This window comes from Babylonia areolata, chromosome 2 (assembly GCF_041734735.1).
Source record: "Babylonia areolata isolate BAREFJ2019XMU chromosome 2, ASM4173473v1, whole genome shotgun sequence".
Taxonomy (NCBI): domain Eukaryota; kingdom Metazoa; phylum Mollusca; class Gastropoda; order Neogastropoda; family Buccinidae; genus Babylonia; species Babylonia areolata.
The window spans coordinates 40917451-40934155 of NC_134877.1; the positions used below are offsets into that span (position 1 = coordinate 40917451).

At 36.4% G+C, this 16705-nt stretch overlaps 1 protein-coding gene across 3 annotated transcripts; it reads left to right on the forward strand.

Annotated features, from left to right (window-relative positions):
* Positions 1-2385: 2385 nt before the first annotated feature.
* Positions 2386-15864, forward strand: LOC143301379 (palmitoyltransferase ZDHHC13-like). Of its 3 annotated transcripts, none has more exons than XM_076615625.1 (7): positions 2386-2505; positions 3725-4396; positions 5968-6082; positions 6644-6770; positions 7281-7464; positions 8029-8153; positions 8457-15864. In XM_076615625.1, the coding sequence occupies exons 2-7, from the start codon at positions 4139-4141 to the stop codon at positions 8632-8634; spliced, it is 987 nt and encodes a 328-aa protein (XP_076471740.1). In that variant the 5' UTR covers positions 2386-2505; positions 3725-4138; the 3' UTR covers positions 8635-15864. The 3 variants fall into 3 exon arrangements, with proteins under 3 accessions (XP_076471740.1, XP_076471756.1, XP_076471748.1); XM_076615641.1 differs by having other exon boundaries at positions 2403-2505; positions 4209-4396; XM_076615633.1 differs by having other exon boundaries at positions 2488-2621.
* Positions 15865-16705: the final 841 nt, after the last annotated feature.

Below are 16705 nucleotides of genomic sequence, written 5' to 3' on the forward strand. Positions count from 1 at the left end.
CGTATCTGTGAGATGACTAAGGTCCTGTATGCAGCACGCACTTTGGTGCACTGAAAAAAGAACCCAAGGCAACATCCATAGAAATCCACTCTACTAACACACACACACGTATATATATATATATATGAACAGATATTTTGTCTGTACTGATATTGTACAAATCATTCAATATTCAATACACTGATGTATTTTATATGTCTGGATTCAGTCACCTCTTAATTTTCATCCTTTCATTGACAGCAGCTGCAAGTACCTTAATCGTTCTAAGTACCGGTATGTCACATCTCTGCACTCAACTAATTTGGTGGCTCTCTTCTGAACTTTTCCCTAAGCGGTAGATTGCATGTCTCTTAAGGTATGGATACCAGTATTACCACACTGTATTTCCATACTCGACATGTGGCCGAACTTCAGCTTTGTACAATTTTGGAAAAGTATCTTTATCAATATAGTCAAAGGACCTTTTTATCATACCTATCATTTGCTTTACTTTAGCAATTGCCTTCTGTGTGTGTGGATTTCATCAAAGTTTCATCAGAAACGAATCCTAGATCTTTTTCTTCCCTACAAACTAATAGGATTTATGCTATTGTTGAAATAGCTTGTATATTTACGCATGGGATTTTTTCTTCCAGTATGTAGGACTTTGCATTTTAAAGTATTGTATCATCTGCAAAGATCTTTCATATACTTTTGACAGTTTCTGGCAGATCATTGATAAATATTGTAAAATGAATAGGACCCAGTACACTTCCTTGTGGAATACCACTTAAAACATCAGCTACTTGTAAATAGGGCTTCATAAGTCTTACTCTTTGTATTCTACCTGCTGAATAGTTCTTTATCCAGACAAAGAGGTTATCCTTTATTCTTCATGCTTTTAGCTTGATCAACAATCTTTTTCTAAGGAACTGTATCAAATACCTGCTTAAAATCTAGATATTTTAAATCTATTGTGTATCCATTATCTAAGATTGCTGTAAAATATTCTGTTACTTCTAATAAGTGCATGTGTTACACATGATCTTTTTCTTCCAAAACCATGTTGACATTCAGAGTACAATTTATTGTTCTGAAAGTGCTTACCTATGTCATCCTGAATTATAGATTCTAAAACCTTATATGATACGCTTGTTAAACTTACTGGCTGGTAATATCCGGGATCCATCTTTGCAGATTGCAATAACCTCAGCCTTCTTCCAGTTATTTGGTAATCTCCCTTGATAATTTGATAAATCACTCAATCAGTGGCATACTAATCTCATTATATAATTCTTTTGACACCTTTGCTGGCACCTGGTCTGGTCCTTGGACTTTTGATAAGTCCAGCACTTTGTTTCATTTTGGACTATTTCTGGAGTTGGTACCGTCACTTAAATACTTATCTGACTTTGAACCTTTCTCTATTATTGGTAAATTATACAAGTCATTCTCTCTGGTACAGACACTTGAATATCATTTATGTAGCGTTTCAGTTTTATCATGATCTGTTATTGCCATTTCATCATTTTCATTTCTTAAAGAACTTCCTGTTTTTACTTTAATCTTTTATTTATACATACTTCCAAAAGTATTTTGGTTTAGTTTTACAGTCTTTCGCTATTTCTCATAATCCTACTTTGCTCTTTTTATTTCATTTATTTATTATAATTATTTTCTTTCTTTTTTGCATTTCTCTCTTCAATGTATTTCTGGTATTCTCTTCCAAATTTACTTTTTAATTATCTTCTAAATGAGTTGTACTTACAGCTTTCAATGCATTAAACAAAACAAAAAAAAAACACACAAAAAAACCAAAAGTTTAATCAGCCATTATTTTCGGACCTGTATCTTTCTTTAACATGGATTTGCTTTGACTATGAATTTGTCCGAAAAAATTAACGCATGCAGCGACGCCCTTTAAGACACTGAAACTGAAAAACAGAGAGGACTTTATGGGGGAGGAGGGGGGCGTTCTGGGATGTTTTCGATCAGAAGTACACGGGAGGCAAAGCCGACTTTTACTTTGGTTCGGTATAGACATTAAACAAAAACCACGCACAAGCTATAAGCTGGATGCAGTACTTAACAAAAACAACAACAAAACAGACACGAAGCACCAACACATACACACACACACACACACACACATACACACACACACATTAATGTAGTTGTCTGAAAATAAATTCTTCAGGAAAATGACAGGACGACTAGAAAGACTTCGAGGCGAAATGCTGCCATCACATTCTGAACACAAGCCAAATGCTGCCATCACATTCTGAACACAAACTACACACAGGACCGCCTCACACTGCGGCACGCGTGCGTGCGCTCGCGCGCGCACTCACATTCACCATGCACAGCAGAACTGCAGTTGAAATCAAAACTAACTGCTCCCTCATCCGGGCAACATCTTTTGCTTCTTATCCAGACGCATTTTCGTTTATTTACTCCATGTTTGTTGTGCAATCTGGAACGTAAACAACCACATAATTGCCTGTATATCCGTGTGACACATTGGAGGTACGATCAACAAGCAGATATTTCGCTGCATACGACGAAAAAATGATTATTTATCTGTAATGAATTAGCATTCTGAAAGTGTAACCAACGTTGATGAAATCAGCATCACGTTCACAGTGAGTATCGCTGATCCATCATAATCATCATGATGATGGTTAGCTGTACCCAGCATGTAATCTAGCAAAGGAAAGGTTCGAAATTGGTAAAAGAAAGCTCGTTGTTAATCATTGTATGTTCAGTATCATTTTTCTCACGCACATGAGATTTCAAGTGATGCACACTGACAGTCGTTTTTTTCGTTCAGTCAATGCCAAGCTTGGTTACAACCTGGATGTACCTTTCAGTTCGACTCTCGGGTCTCTCGTCTTGTATCGTCTGTTCACAATTTCAGTAGTCATGGAAAGGGAGAAAGATGGGTTGTCTCCGTTTATTAACAAGACCGACTTAATGATGTAGGTTGCATTAGTTATTTTACCAAAAGAAGCAGAATAATGCCTTTCACATTTAACGTTCTCAAATCACACTGCTTGTGACAATATTGAATTGTTTTTTCTTTTCAGTTATAATTTTTTTGTTTAGAAATGTTAATCCTTTTCAGTTTACAAGTCAGTAGATGACACATTTTTTTTTCTCAAGGCCTGACTAAGCGCGTTGAGTTACGCTGCTGGTCAGGCATCTGCTTGGCAGATGTGGTGTAGCGTATATGGATTTGTCCGAACGCAGTGACGCCTCCTTGAGCTACTGAAACTGAAACCGACACACAATATGTATAATATCATTATACTTATATTAATGTCTATGTACATTTATTCACATGGTACACCTGTTTCAGTATATTGGTATGTGTCCACAGTGTATTCCAATGACATTACAACATTACATTTTGTTATTCCTATGAAATTTGACAAGATAATATGTTTTGTTTAGTTCAGTATTTGGCACATGTGGCAGAGAACTGCATGTTTTCATTTTCATTGTTATTAGTATAGTTCTTTTTGTCATATGATTTTGCAACATTTTTTATATTACACGCATGATTATTAGACACAGTCACACAATATTGGAAGGTGGAATTTATGTGTTTGTATAGAATAGAACAGGTCCATTTGTGTGTGTGTGTGTACGCGTGCGCATGCGCCCGCCCATGGTTTCTGTTTTTATATATTACATAATATAATTCAAGCAAATTGAAGCAATCCAATTTTATTTTTCATTTCAGGTCATGCCTGGACAGCCAGCACAGGTTTTTCGTTGAGACCAGGCATAGACTGGAAAATGCTGTGGTGCATTGCTAATTTTAGCTGTACAGCATAGTACTTCACAAAATCACTTGTGATTTCACTTTAAAAAAAAATAATGATAAACCATTGAACATTTTATTGACTCTGAAAAGTCCAAGCAAAATATTAATCAACTCTCATCAAATTGTCACTGTTACTATCTTTTAAAGGTCATTAAAATACAGTCAGAAATAATTGTAACTTGCTTTAGCTTTTTGTTTTGCGAATAGAAAGACTGATGTGTTACTAATTCAGCTTCCAGCAAGTGTTAACACACAGCGCATCCATTTGATAGAAAAGCAAAAAAGGAAAAAACATTGTTTTGTGAAGTTGAAACCACTAAAACCGCTTGAATGAGCCTGGTGTGTAAGTGCGTCAGGATGGGCAATGCTCGTTCTAGCCGCTGTGAGCTTGTCTCACTAGGAATGCCACAGCGTGAACGTGACCTTCACCTGGCAGTGATGGGAAACGACAAGACCACTGTGCATCAGATTGTGGCGCAGGGCGTGGACCTAGATTATCCGTGGAGCAATCCAGCCATCCCCAGCATCAAGGACAGCACAACTCCTCTGCTGGCTGCTGTGTCACTCAACCATGTGGACATCAGTCATGTAGGTCCATGGATAATTTTTCAATTTTTGTTATGGTTCAGTCAGTCAGTGTATTGAATTTTGAAACTGAAAGGACTGCTTTTGTGTTATGTAGAACAGGTGCTTACCTTTTGGTGTTCTTGACTCGAGTTCTCTCTCTCTCACTCACACACAAATACATTGTATACACACACACACTGTACACATACATGCACACACATGCACACACACACACATGTAGAGTTTTCACATGAATAAATATGTGCAGACAAATATGATGTTTATGTTTGCTGTCTTTCTCTACTCTGTCTCCCCTTCTCAGTGTTGTGTGGTAATGCAGATCTGAAAATACTCATATCAACTGAGACTTGTATTCATTACGGAGACCTGCTGTCTGTCCAACACAGAATTCATCTGATACTCACTGACAATAGAACAGACGAGCCCTCCATCTTGTCATGGTATTCTGCACTAGTGGGTCACGGTTAAGTATGTTTAATTAAAAGGAAATTTTCTTCCTAAAATTACGTTTAACTAACATACTTACCGTGGCCCACATTTAAGACCCTCCCGTTCCTCCCCGCTTTCTGTTCTCCCGGCACGCTGCACTGGTTGTGGCGAATTGCTGTAAAAAGAGGGCGCTAGTCAGGGATACACAGGGAAGGTAACATAACATAGCTACTTTTGTTTTCTCCGCATAGGCGGGTAGTAGTTTGCGCAGGACAGGAATGTCAGACCCCTGCCGGAGTCTGCACTAGTGGGTCACGGTAAGTATGTTAGTTAAACGTAATTTTAGGTAGAAAATTTATTTCTTCATTGGATGTCTTGGCTCAGACTGCATTGAAATAAGTTACGTGGTTTGCAAGAAATTCCTCCACAATACACATATGTATCAGTATATCATTATCTGTAGTATGCCTCATTATCTGTCTGTATATTTTTTCAAATATTTGCAATATAATTTATATGCACTCACTCATATGTGATAGGGTTCCCCTCTTGTGTATTACATGAAACAATGAAACACATTTTTGACTTGACATAAAGATGTTTCCAATAACTGAATGAATCAGATAAACATTGATATTTGATGTAGAGAAGATTAACACATGCAAGGACAATTGGATGACCTAGGACATATACAAATTATCATATGTGGATAAATTTGTACACATCTCTGTGCTGCATGTGTGAGTGTTGTTAAATCCAAGAAAAGTGTGTTTGAAATCCCAGGTTAGTTTAACTCATTCTACTCCAGGTATGAGATAACTTGTACCATGATTACTTCCTCTGTGGACCAGGAAAAAATATTCTCATACCATCACACAATTCTAATTTCGTTCATTCTTGCTTGGTACAGTTGGCATTCTAAACTGAACTGATTCCGGAAGTATGAAAACGAAGCTTTGTTTGACCTTATAAAACAACAATTTTCCATCGACTTTTGCTATTGTACTGTAGTGAACCACCCTGTTTTTTTCTGCAATGGTCTCATGCAGTGCTGGTCCAGGGGAGTTGCAGCAGGCATGTAGTTGTGGGGTAGAATGAGTTAAAGCAAGCAATATTAAGTGAGTGACATTTTTTGTCCACAGATGTTACTGCAGTATGGTGCTGCAGTCAACCGCACTGATCGCAACGGGTGTACCCCTCTGTACAAAGCTGCCTACCATGGCCGTCCTGTTCTGGTGGATATGCTTGTAAAAGCAGGTCAGTGCAACAACAGTGATGCTTTTGAAAAAAAAAAAAAAAAAGAAGTCTGATTTGGGTATTACTGTTTCTTCAGCAGTTACACTCTTGATACGGTTGTTTTGCAAACTATGATTTAGTCTGCTATGTCTTCCTTGTGATTTCCATTCCCCCATCACTGTTATCCCCCTCCTTCCTTCCTCTTTTACCGGTTCCCCTCAACAAAAAAGGAGGAAATTGAGAAAGCTGATTAGAGTTTGATTGCCATATACTAGTAAGTATAATAATGCACTTGCCTTGCCTCACTAACCTGGTCATGCACCAGGATGCTGGCATTATACCTCATTATTTTATGATTTTATCCAAAAAATTTTAGAATGGCAGAATTTGAAAAAAAATGACAAATTATGCACAAATCAATACTGTAGAGAATGGCAAGTCATTGTAGAATGGGGTTGGAGGGGAAGGCAGGGTGTTTATGCAGAGAATCACTGAATGTTAGATTGCTGTATTGATAGTATTTTCATTATATACAGGTAGTCTGAAAGCTGAGAATTGACATGTGGGTACTGTGTTATGCAGGTGCTGAGGTTGACAAGCCAGACAAGGAAGAGCAGACAGCATTACACATTTGTGTTCAGAATGCCATTGTTCATTCCAGTTACGCTGCTGTTGAACGACTTTTGGCAGCAGGAGCTTCTGTGAATGTGTATGGACACTTTTTTCTGTAATCTAATTAGTCGAAAGCAATAGATGTCTTTATGGTGATTATTTTACATGGAAAAGAAGTCTTTGAAGGCAGAGACTTGGACTTATTATCCGAATTACAGTGAGCTTTAGTTTTTATATTATCTTTCCCTCACAGTACACAAAACTTTACTGTATTAGAATAAATTTTTTTATCTGCTGAAAGAATCAGTAAAACTAAGCCAAATGATAAGGGTGTCATGAAAAAAATACATGAAATGTTGAAGATGATTGACTTAATTATGTCAGATAGTAAAAGAAAAAAATATATATTAAAAAAAGTTTAATAAGGGATATAGGAATAATTGTTTCATATAATCGCTGAAGATGAGAGGTTACAAACAACACAGTTGTTTCTGATTTCAGATGTGGTTTTTAGAACTTGGATGTAATAAATTATTTTGTTTTGATTAAATATAAAATGAAGGGATGGCTCACTCTGCATACTCAGCTTTGCTGTTGCTGTCTTCAGACGGGATTTGTATGGGCGAGCTCCCATCCACATTGCGGCCCACTGGAAGATTCGAGAGATGCTACGCCTGTTGATTGCTGCAGGCAGTGAGGTGGACTTGGTGGATGGGCGGGGACGCACCCCTTTGTATGTGGTGGTCAGCTCTCTGTCCACAGGCCTCTACAAGGAAGACTTGCGCTATCAGGTTTTTTTCTCTCCCTCTCTCTACTTTTTCTGATGTTAGCGGATCAAAAGTGTGAGGCTTATGAGCATATGGTACTGATGTATGATGTGTGACTTTGTTGCATGTCTTGTTGACTTGCATTTTTATGTTGTCATGTGTATTCATTAAAAAAAAAACCCAAGCATTTGTTATGTAATGATAATTCAAATTATGAAAATCGATTGGCAGAAGTATTTCTTTCCCCTATATGAAAAAAAAGAAGATAATGACCATGTTACTGGAGAGTGTGATGGACTTTGAAAATTGAAGCTGCTGCATCTGAAAATTATTTTTGCATGGTTTTCAATAGTATCTTTTTTCTGTTGCCTAGGTGGTTAAGAAAAAAGGAAACTTAAAAGATGAAACTTGCCCAGAGTTCATTGATTATAACTGTCAAATGCATGGATATGCATGATAAATCTTGCTTTGGTGTGCTCACAGAATAACTGGTATTGTTTTGGAGTCCCCAGAGGTGCATTGTCCATCAGGTAGATTATATAAAATCAGCATTAGCATCATTTAGAAGGGTATTTGTATGTGTTGCAGGTTCCTTGCATCAAGCTGTTGTTTTCCCATGGCTGTGACATGCTGAACCTGGTGGACTGGCTCAAGTGGAAAGGCCCTGGCATTCCAGAGGAACTCCTGGCTGATGATGAAAACTTCTTCTTGTGGTAAGTTTGTTTTGTCACTTGCAATGTGTGAAAACAAAATGTCATGTTGTGCTTATTACTTGATGGTGCATGCACTGATTGTAAGTCTGTCCAGATGAAGTTTACTTGTAAACAGATTGAGTTTCTGGTACCCATGTTGCAATGTTGTTCATGCAGTTTTGAATACACATTTGTAATGATTATTGTCTGTGACTTTGATACCTTGAAAATCTGTTATTATTTAAAGGCTCTTTGTTGATGTTTAGTGGAATGTTGTTAATTCAGGACAGTTCATCCCATACTGTTGATTTCTGTTCATTTTAGGTACAAAGAGAATTCAACATCACCTCTGTCACTCCGTAATCTTAGTCGGAAGATCATCCAGCATCAGTTGTGCCGTCATGATCATGGACGTCTACTTGAACTGATTCAAACACTGCCTTTGCCGCCATCACTGCATGTCTTTTTGTCTCGCAAAATGTTCCACCATGATATTTCTTAGGTTGTGTCTTGTGACTTGCTGTGAAAACCTGGCTAGGCCTTTCCCACCTGCCTGTTGTGTATAATTCCACCATTCCCCTGTTCTTTTTATTTATTTATTTTCATTGTTTATTTATTTTGCAAAGGTACAGAGGTAACAATCTTCTACCTTTCATAATTCATGTAGTTTGACTTTGCTGAGCAACTATTTTGTGTATCTTCTGACTCAGCATAACATCCTGTGCTCTTGCCATGTTCTCTTTTATTCCTGCTCTTTGTAAGTCTTGACTTGTTTCATCTCAAATGTCGTTTCTGTCTGTAATTACAGTCGCAACACTTGTATGTAGAACATGGGTCCATGCTATGAGATTTATTTGTTTCTCAGCTTTGTTTCAGCTTGACTTGAGGTGTAAACTTTCACCTGCATTGTTCACTGAAATTTTGGAAACCTTGATGTCTTTGGAATCAAGTCACAAAGAAAAGTAGGATGACCTTTTTTCTGTCTTTCTTTTTTGATAAAAGAACAAACAAATGTGACAAAACAAAGAATATTTAACTTCACCCATTTATTTGTCAATATTGATGATTGAAGGTTGTTCAGCAATTTGCATTTCAAATTGTAACTTGTAAATTGTAACTTGCAAATGTGTCAGTAAAGTTCAGGAAATATATTTAGTGGAGTCCAGCCAACAGGAGTGTGATTAAATCTGGCTTATCCGAGCATTTTCTGCAGCCATGACCAACCAGACATGTGAAATGTGTCACCAATTTTTTAACATGAATGAAATAAAGTCTAACCCTAATTACAGTTTTTGTGCATCACACACTGCAAATTAAGGCCTATACTTGCTGACCAACAGTCAGATCTACATGAAAGTGGACAGATTGTTTTCCCTTTTTATACTGGTCCCTTTCAATTTAATGGCCCCCTACTCTGCATTCTATCGTTAATGTGGAGAATTTGTACTTGGTTATGATCACAAGCACGTCCTTCACAGTTGTGTTCACTGTGACCATGTCTGCACTTTGGTTTGATCTTGTTGCATGCACACACCTCCAATTGCAGTCATGCCTCCACCAAATCTTATAAGTTAAGATAAATGGTGATCTCTGTTTTCCCAAACAACAGCAAATCACAGATTTTGAAAATTGTCAGCATCAACATTGGTTGTAAATGTAGTCTGTACTGTTCTGACCCTTTTCATTTTTTTCAACATGTGTTCTGGTTAAGGCCGGCAGATTGCTCTTTTTCCCAGAAATTAATATTAGGTGGACCCCACTGCATTATGTTCTGCAGTTTGCATCCCCTTCAGTGTGTCAGGATCTATTTCTTTTTCAATGAAAATGTTCTTATCAGGAAATTGTGTGCTGGAACATTTCTCATATTCAGTCATTCACTTGCTATACTTTTTTCCCCTCTTTTTTTCTTCCTTAATAATCAAAACATCTTCCTTTGTTGTTGTTTTTTTTTTAAGATACCTCATTTTCCTTATTTTCAAGAATATAGGCGCTTTTGTTCTGATGTATTTTCTGGAATCATGGAAATTTGAGGTTTTTTAGCAGCTTGTGCTTCTTTTTTTTTTCTTGCTTTAAAAAAAATGTATTGATGGATTACTATATACGAAACTATTCCGGTTTCAATGTTAGTAGCTCAGCATGGATTTAGGTGCTTGAGTACAAATGTGATTGTGCTCATTTTTTTTTTCCTCAGGTCTTTAACAGGGTTATGTCAGTATAATTTTTGGTGGTGATTTTTGTTTGTTTGTTTGTGGCATGTTAGCCCAGATGTGAAGCTGGGGTATAAACAATGAGATTAGGAAAAGCTGTGTGGAATATGGGAGGATGAGTACTTGTGAATCTGTGTACCCCACAAAAGATTAAGATTTTTTTTAGTTTACATGTTAGCTGTTAATAGACGGGAACAAATATGTTGTAACATAAAAGATGGTTACTGTAAAGTGTATGGTCAGCTGATGGAAGAAAAGCTGCAAGGAAACTACAAGGAAGGAGTTCACTTGTAAAAGATGGATATTGGCAGTCGATCCTTCACAATTGATATTCAGGTCTGACTTCTGATGACTGTGATACGTTTGTTGTTTAGTTTTTTGTTTTTTTTTTGTAAGTGCTTGTTGAAAATCTTGATTGTATGGAGTGTAGAGCTACATATGTTCTGAATATTTGTTAACTACAGAGTGGGAATATTTGTTAACTACAGAGTGGGAAGAATTTCATAATTATGTCAGGTTTGTTTATAAAATATTCCCCAAGCTTGTGTGATTTTTTGATATATAGATCTATGTGTTTTGAAGAGTTGCATGTGTGAGAGAGTTTCAGATGTCATTGTGATATAATTATGTCAAGGTTATATTAAAAGCAATGGAATGTGAGTTCAGTTGCCATGTTACTGTCTGGGAGAACATTTGTGTTCACTGGAGATAGCAACCTTGAAAGCTCAAGAGAAGCTTCTACTTGGTTGCTGCTTTCATTTGAAAAGTAATTCAAAAATAGTTGTAAAGATAGATTTCTAACAATCACCACTGTTTAGAGCATTGTTTTCTGGTGATAATCAACAATTTGATTGTATGTTAGATTGAGTTTTTGAAGATCATGTATTAAGTTAAGATGATGATTGTTTTCAAAAATATTTCAGGGACCCATATTGTTTGTGTTTGGAAGGGAAGAGTGTTAAGCTTAAGAATTATGATAATTTTTTCCCCTTTATTTCCCTTAATGGTGTGAAAAATTATATAGATGGATGAGTACAATTTGCATCAAATATAAGTGTGAATATGATTGTGTTGCAGTTTTATTTCAGTGATCAAAGAGCAAGATACTTTGTTGTTAATAGATTTTTAGAGTTTGCAGTGGAGTAAAACTTGCTCAGGGTATATTTTTCTTTTGGTAACTTGCCATGCACACTGAGTGACAGAAAATTAAAAGCAGATTTACTTTGGTTGATTTCTTTTTAAATTAAAACAACTCCTTTACTGAATATCTCATGCATTTTGTTTTAAAACCTTTTTGCTTCCTACACAGTTTTGGGGATAACTTTTTTTTTTAAAGAAGAGAAAAATTGATCTGAACTTGTTTTATCATTCCCCTTTAGTTCTGAAAAGAAACAGGACAGGAATCCGTTTCAGACCAAAATTGGGGAACTTTTTTTTTTTTTTTTTTTTAACAGAATGCTATACTTAAACTTCATTTATACAGTTGGCCATAATGTATGAACATATAACAACTGACATATGTCCAACTTACCTTGTGCTGGCTTCTCAAGTGTTTAACAGATATCAGGCTTGGGTGCATTGAAGGTAGAATAAAAATCCTCAGATTCAGTATCTTGTAGCTGGAGACATTTGAGTGATTGTGACATTTTTGTTTATAATCCACTTGTGTATACTGATTTGTGCTTCCAACATTTGCGAAGATGAAAAGGTTTAGTTTTGTGAAAGATCTTGAAAAGGGAAATAATTAAGTGTACACACATGTTCACACATGCACACTTTGCCATAAATGAACCTAGCAAATTGTTTGCTTTGTTTTCAGTCTGGAGTTGTTTTCATCACAATGGGAAATATGCCAGTATTAAGATCTTTTGAACTTCTGTTCAGATGTTTTGTGTATTCAAGCCAGTAAAGGAATGACCAGTTGTAGCTTTCACATGGACTCTTTATCAGAACTACTTTTTTTTCTTGGCAGTGTAAAACTGTTCCTCAGCATCCACAACTGATTTCATAAAGTTCGAACAATTATGGTAGGACTACTTTTGATACAGTTACTACCCTTGTAAATGCCTATGGAGCACAGAGAATCTTTCTCCAGAAAAAAGCATCAGCAATATTAAACCAGTATAGGATTTCACAGTCGGACATCTCGGGAAGCTGGCTTCGTCCAAGTGGTTGAAAGCTCTGAACTCTGCTTTAATGAAGCACTATTTTAATGTGTGTTTTTTTTTGTTTTTTAAAACAACATCTTGAGTGTCTTCACCAACTTACGTGATACAGAGCATAATTATAACAGAGGTTGTACTTTCTTTTCTTGTTCTTAAAAAGTAAAGCCTTGCCATCACACTTTGTTAAATGGGCAGTCTGAAAATTAGTTCAGAAAATCAGGATGTGACCATCACAAGAAAGACTTATGTCATAAAAAAAAATTGATGTATAAGAAGAACATAGAATCAAGACAGTGAAGTAATAAATCCGAGAATAGGTTAAGAAAATCAGGATGTGACAATCACGAGGAAGACTTGTTTTTTTCAGAAAGAAATAGATATATAAGAATAATTATAGAATCAATACAGTGTAGTAATAAATCATAGAATGGGTTACAATACTATACATCTTTATCAATCTGATTGGGTTTCAGATGAATGACAATTCTGAGGGTAAAATACAACAAAAGGTGACATGTCTTCAGATCAGATTAACCTGTTGCCTGCCTTGGGATGTGAGACTTGTGTCCTTTTTGTTGCACTGTTATGGATCTCTTAGATGTATCTCTTGCATCGAGTTTTCACCAGCATTTCACGGTTGAAACTGATAATAGGGAAATGACCTGCTTCATTTCTCCCTGTCTTCTAGAATGTTTGATGATTGTTTACATCCTTTGGACTCAACGGTCTGCACTGTATGGCTCATAAGCAGTAGAAAATTCTGAAGTCACTTGCACACACAGTTGGTCAAAATGGTGTTGTCTAGCAAAGATAAATGTTTCCAGAAATTTACTGTAACAACAGTTATATGATGGAATTATAACAAATTTATCATCTGCTTAATACAATGTATGAGCAGTCATCATGCAAACTTTTAAGGAGATACATTTTATTAGAGGAAGCAGTGCACATTTTTTTGCACTTGGGTGGAAACCCTGAGTTTTTGCTCGGCACACAGGAATGACAAAATTGTAAGAATATTTGGCCAGCAAGGGGTTAAACAAATTGTAGTTTTGAAGACGGCATATTGTCTTTTATCATTTCTTTTACCCCCATCATTTGCCCCCTCCTTATCCTGTTAAAGTTCAGTCATTAATTTTTTTCTGTCCATAATTAAACAGATACTGTTGAACAATAATTTATTCTACCACATTATTTCCTCTGCTGGAAAATGGTTTTCAAGATTGTTTGACTCCTGTAAATTTTCTGTAAATTTTTTGCAAGCCCTGCATACACATGGGAGAGAATCTGAACTTGTCAAGCGTGGGCAAGACAAGTATGAGTATGGACTATGTTTGCCTATGGATTGAGTGGACACATTGTTTGCAGTGGGCGGGCTCACTGTTGTTTGGATACATTGGACTACCATCCAAACAAAAATTATCTCTGTGATGTAATTGTGCAAATTATGTCGTCAGTATTGTGTAGGTACAGTGTACCTCTCTTTTTCATTACAACCCCTCCCCCCACACTTTAAGCTTTTTCCCTCTGCACTGTGTACAGCTGTAACAAGGAATCTGCTGTGCTTTTTATCTCTTTTGTCTGACAGTGCTATTCAGCTGAATCTGCACAGGTTGCAGATGTGAGGACAGTTCTCAGTTCCTTTGAACAGTTTTCCAGAGCCCAGTAGAGGAGCAGAGTGAATCGGCCTCATGGCTAGCTCCTATTAACCCTTGAAGTGTCTGTAAGGGTATACAGCTTTGAATCTGCCGCAGAAGTGATTATGGACATTTTTCTTTCCTCAAATTACTACCATTCCATAGAGTTGGAAATTCCCAGCATTGTATGTCGAGCACGTCATGTATATGTATAAAAACACTTGATGTGGTATATTTGAATTTGCTTTTGATCTTACAACTTCAGCCGTACCTTTTCCAACTTCTTATTCTTGATCTTTTTGCTCTTTTTCTTATCTTTTTGATGGAAATCTTGGACAAAAAGAAATAAAAATAAAAAATCAGCTGTGGATTTTTACTCCAGCAAGGTGCATGTACCTTAGATAACATGACTGGGAACAAAGGAGTGGAAATTGATGTCCACAGAATGTGTGACTTTAGTTGTTTGCTTTTTTGCTTGTTTTCTTGGACTTTTTATATAGCAGCAATAGAACTGAACGCAGGACTGCTGATTCAGAACATTTGTCTGATTGGACTGTTTGTGATTAGTTCAGTGACACTGCAAACACCTTTTCCTCAAACAGAATTACCTGTTTTCTATCTGTGTGTTTTTAATGTTTTTTTGTTTTGTTTTTTTGACATCATATGAAGTTATGAACACTGCCTTTTTGTGATATCTGTATGTACTTGTCTTAGTGTATAATGGCATGAATTAAAATGTTAGGTATGTTTGTGTTTTTGTTAAAACTTTGCCATGACTTTTTTTGTTTTTGTCATCACTAGCTTTGGCATGCATCTTTTAAAATCATAAAGTGAGGTGCTTGATGTGCATTTGCTCGTCCTCACTTCGATTCCATTTGCAGTACAAGTGAATTTCTTTGTTTTTGGTTTTCAGACCATTTCAATTTTCATTTGTGCTAGACAGCAGTTTTATTTTACTTTGACAGCAGTTTCATTTTACTTTTTTTCTTTTTTTAAAAAGTCATTATTGGAAAAAAAACATTTGTTTCTGTGTTGGCATACATGTGTATATTTTATGTGTACACAGATGTTCAGTTTCTTGGTTTTGATTGTCCACTTTGTGTAAAATTTTAGGAATCAGATGTAATTAAGAAAATCTGAAGTGACAAACATGGAAAAGAAAAAAAAGCTTTTTTCCTTTCATCAGCTGATGTTGAATGCCCTCAGTTACCAGCACTGAAATCTTGTAAAAGTGGTGGACATTCTCTTTGCACACACAAAAGAGCTCTTGGCAACAGTTTCTTCTCTTGCAAAGTTCTGTTGGAAAACATTTACACTACTGAGTCAACATAATTAAAGACCCCTTGGCAAAAATTCTGTAGAGAAACATTTTAGACAACTGAATGAATGATAGCTGTTGTGTTGACTGCTGTTTTGCCCCACATGAATAACATTGTTCAGGGTGGTGAAGGTTGTTTATGTTCAGAGTTTAAGACCATAAATTCAGGGTGGAAATAACTACACAACCCGCTGCCCCTGTCCATCCTCACCTGTCTACTTTGCTTGGATTTGTTTTGTGGTGTCAATAGTACCATGGCTGGTCCTGTAAAATGTTCTTTCATTTCACTTTTATGTACAGTATACATGTCAATTCACTGTGATCCTTTTCTTTTTTATGATTAAGGCCATTTAACACATGGCTTGTTTGGAAATGTTCAAATAAAGTTTCACATTTTAAAACCTCCGTGGAAACCAGTTTGGTCTGTTTGTAGTCTTAGTGGCAGGCAGTTTGTAAATATTTTAAAAACAGTAATGATTATTAGTATTCACATACCAAAAAGCTGTAATGGATTATTAACATTCATTTACCAAATACCAGTGTGCATTTTTTTTTTTTTTTATTCCATCAAAGAACACATGTTGGAGCAATTTTACGTAAGTTTTAAACAAGACCTTTCTATTCATCCCATTTATGATGTGGAAGCATGTTCAAGGTAAAGAACGTTGATCTTCAGAAAGTCTACTAAAAATTTATCCCATACTTGGTTTGTGGGTTGAAAATGACCCTTTTCTGCAACTTTCTGCACCAATATATTGTTCCCTTTTTTTTCACACATGTAGGAAGACTTATTTGCCTCTGGGTCTCTTGTGACTCATAACTATTCAGGGATACTGAATATTTCTGCTGTGCAAAACAGGTGGTTTTTTTCCAACCAACGAAACATGACAAGGTATACAAAATTGTATGCATGGTCAAGGTAAACGGCAACCCATTGGCTGTACCAAGGTGGTTGTGATGTGTGGGTCTCATACCATTCACACGTTGCTACCAAAAAAAATCTGTTCACTTCCAGTGTGAGTGCACTGCACCCCACAGACCTATACATGATGAAAGTATCAGTGATGTTTTTAAAACAACAGGAGAATGCTGAGGACAAGCAATGACAGTAAAGATATCAAAAGGTGTGAAGAGATGTGGGTTACTGTACAGGTATTTCTTCTTTTTTCCCCTTTGCTTTTGTTATCTCCATTAATGCTCAGACTGCCAATCCCCTCCCAAGAACACTGTTAGCTGTTTTTGTTTT

Bases quoted from the DNA above. Each gene is read 5' to 3' on its own strand.
- LOC143301379 (XM_076615625.1), top strand. From the start codon at position 4,139: ATGAGCCTGGTGTGTAAGTGCGTCAGGATGGGCAATGCTCGTTCTAGC. The intron at 4,397-5,967 runs GTAGGTCCATGG...TTTTGTCCACAG, and splicing joins ACCATGTGGACATCAGTCAT to ATGTTACTGCAGTATGGTGC. The intron at 6,771-7,280 runs GTATGGACACTT...TGCTGTCTTCAG, and splicing joins GCAGGAGCTTCTGTGAATGT to ACGGGATTTGTATGGGCGAG.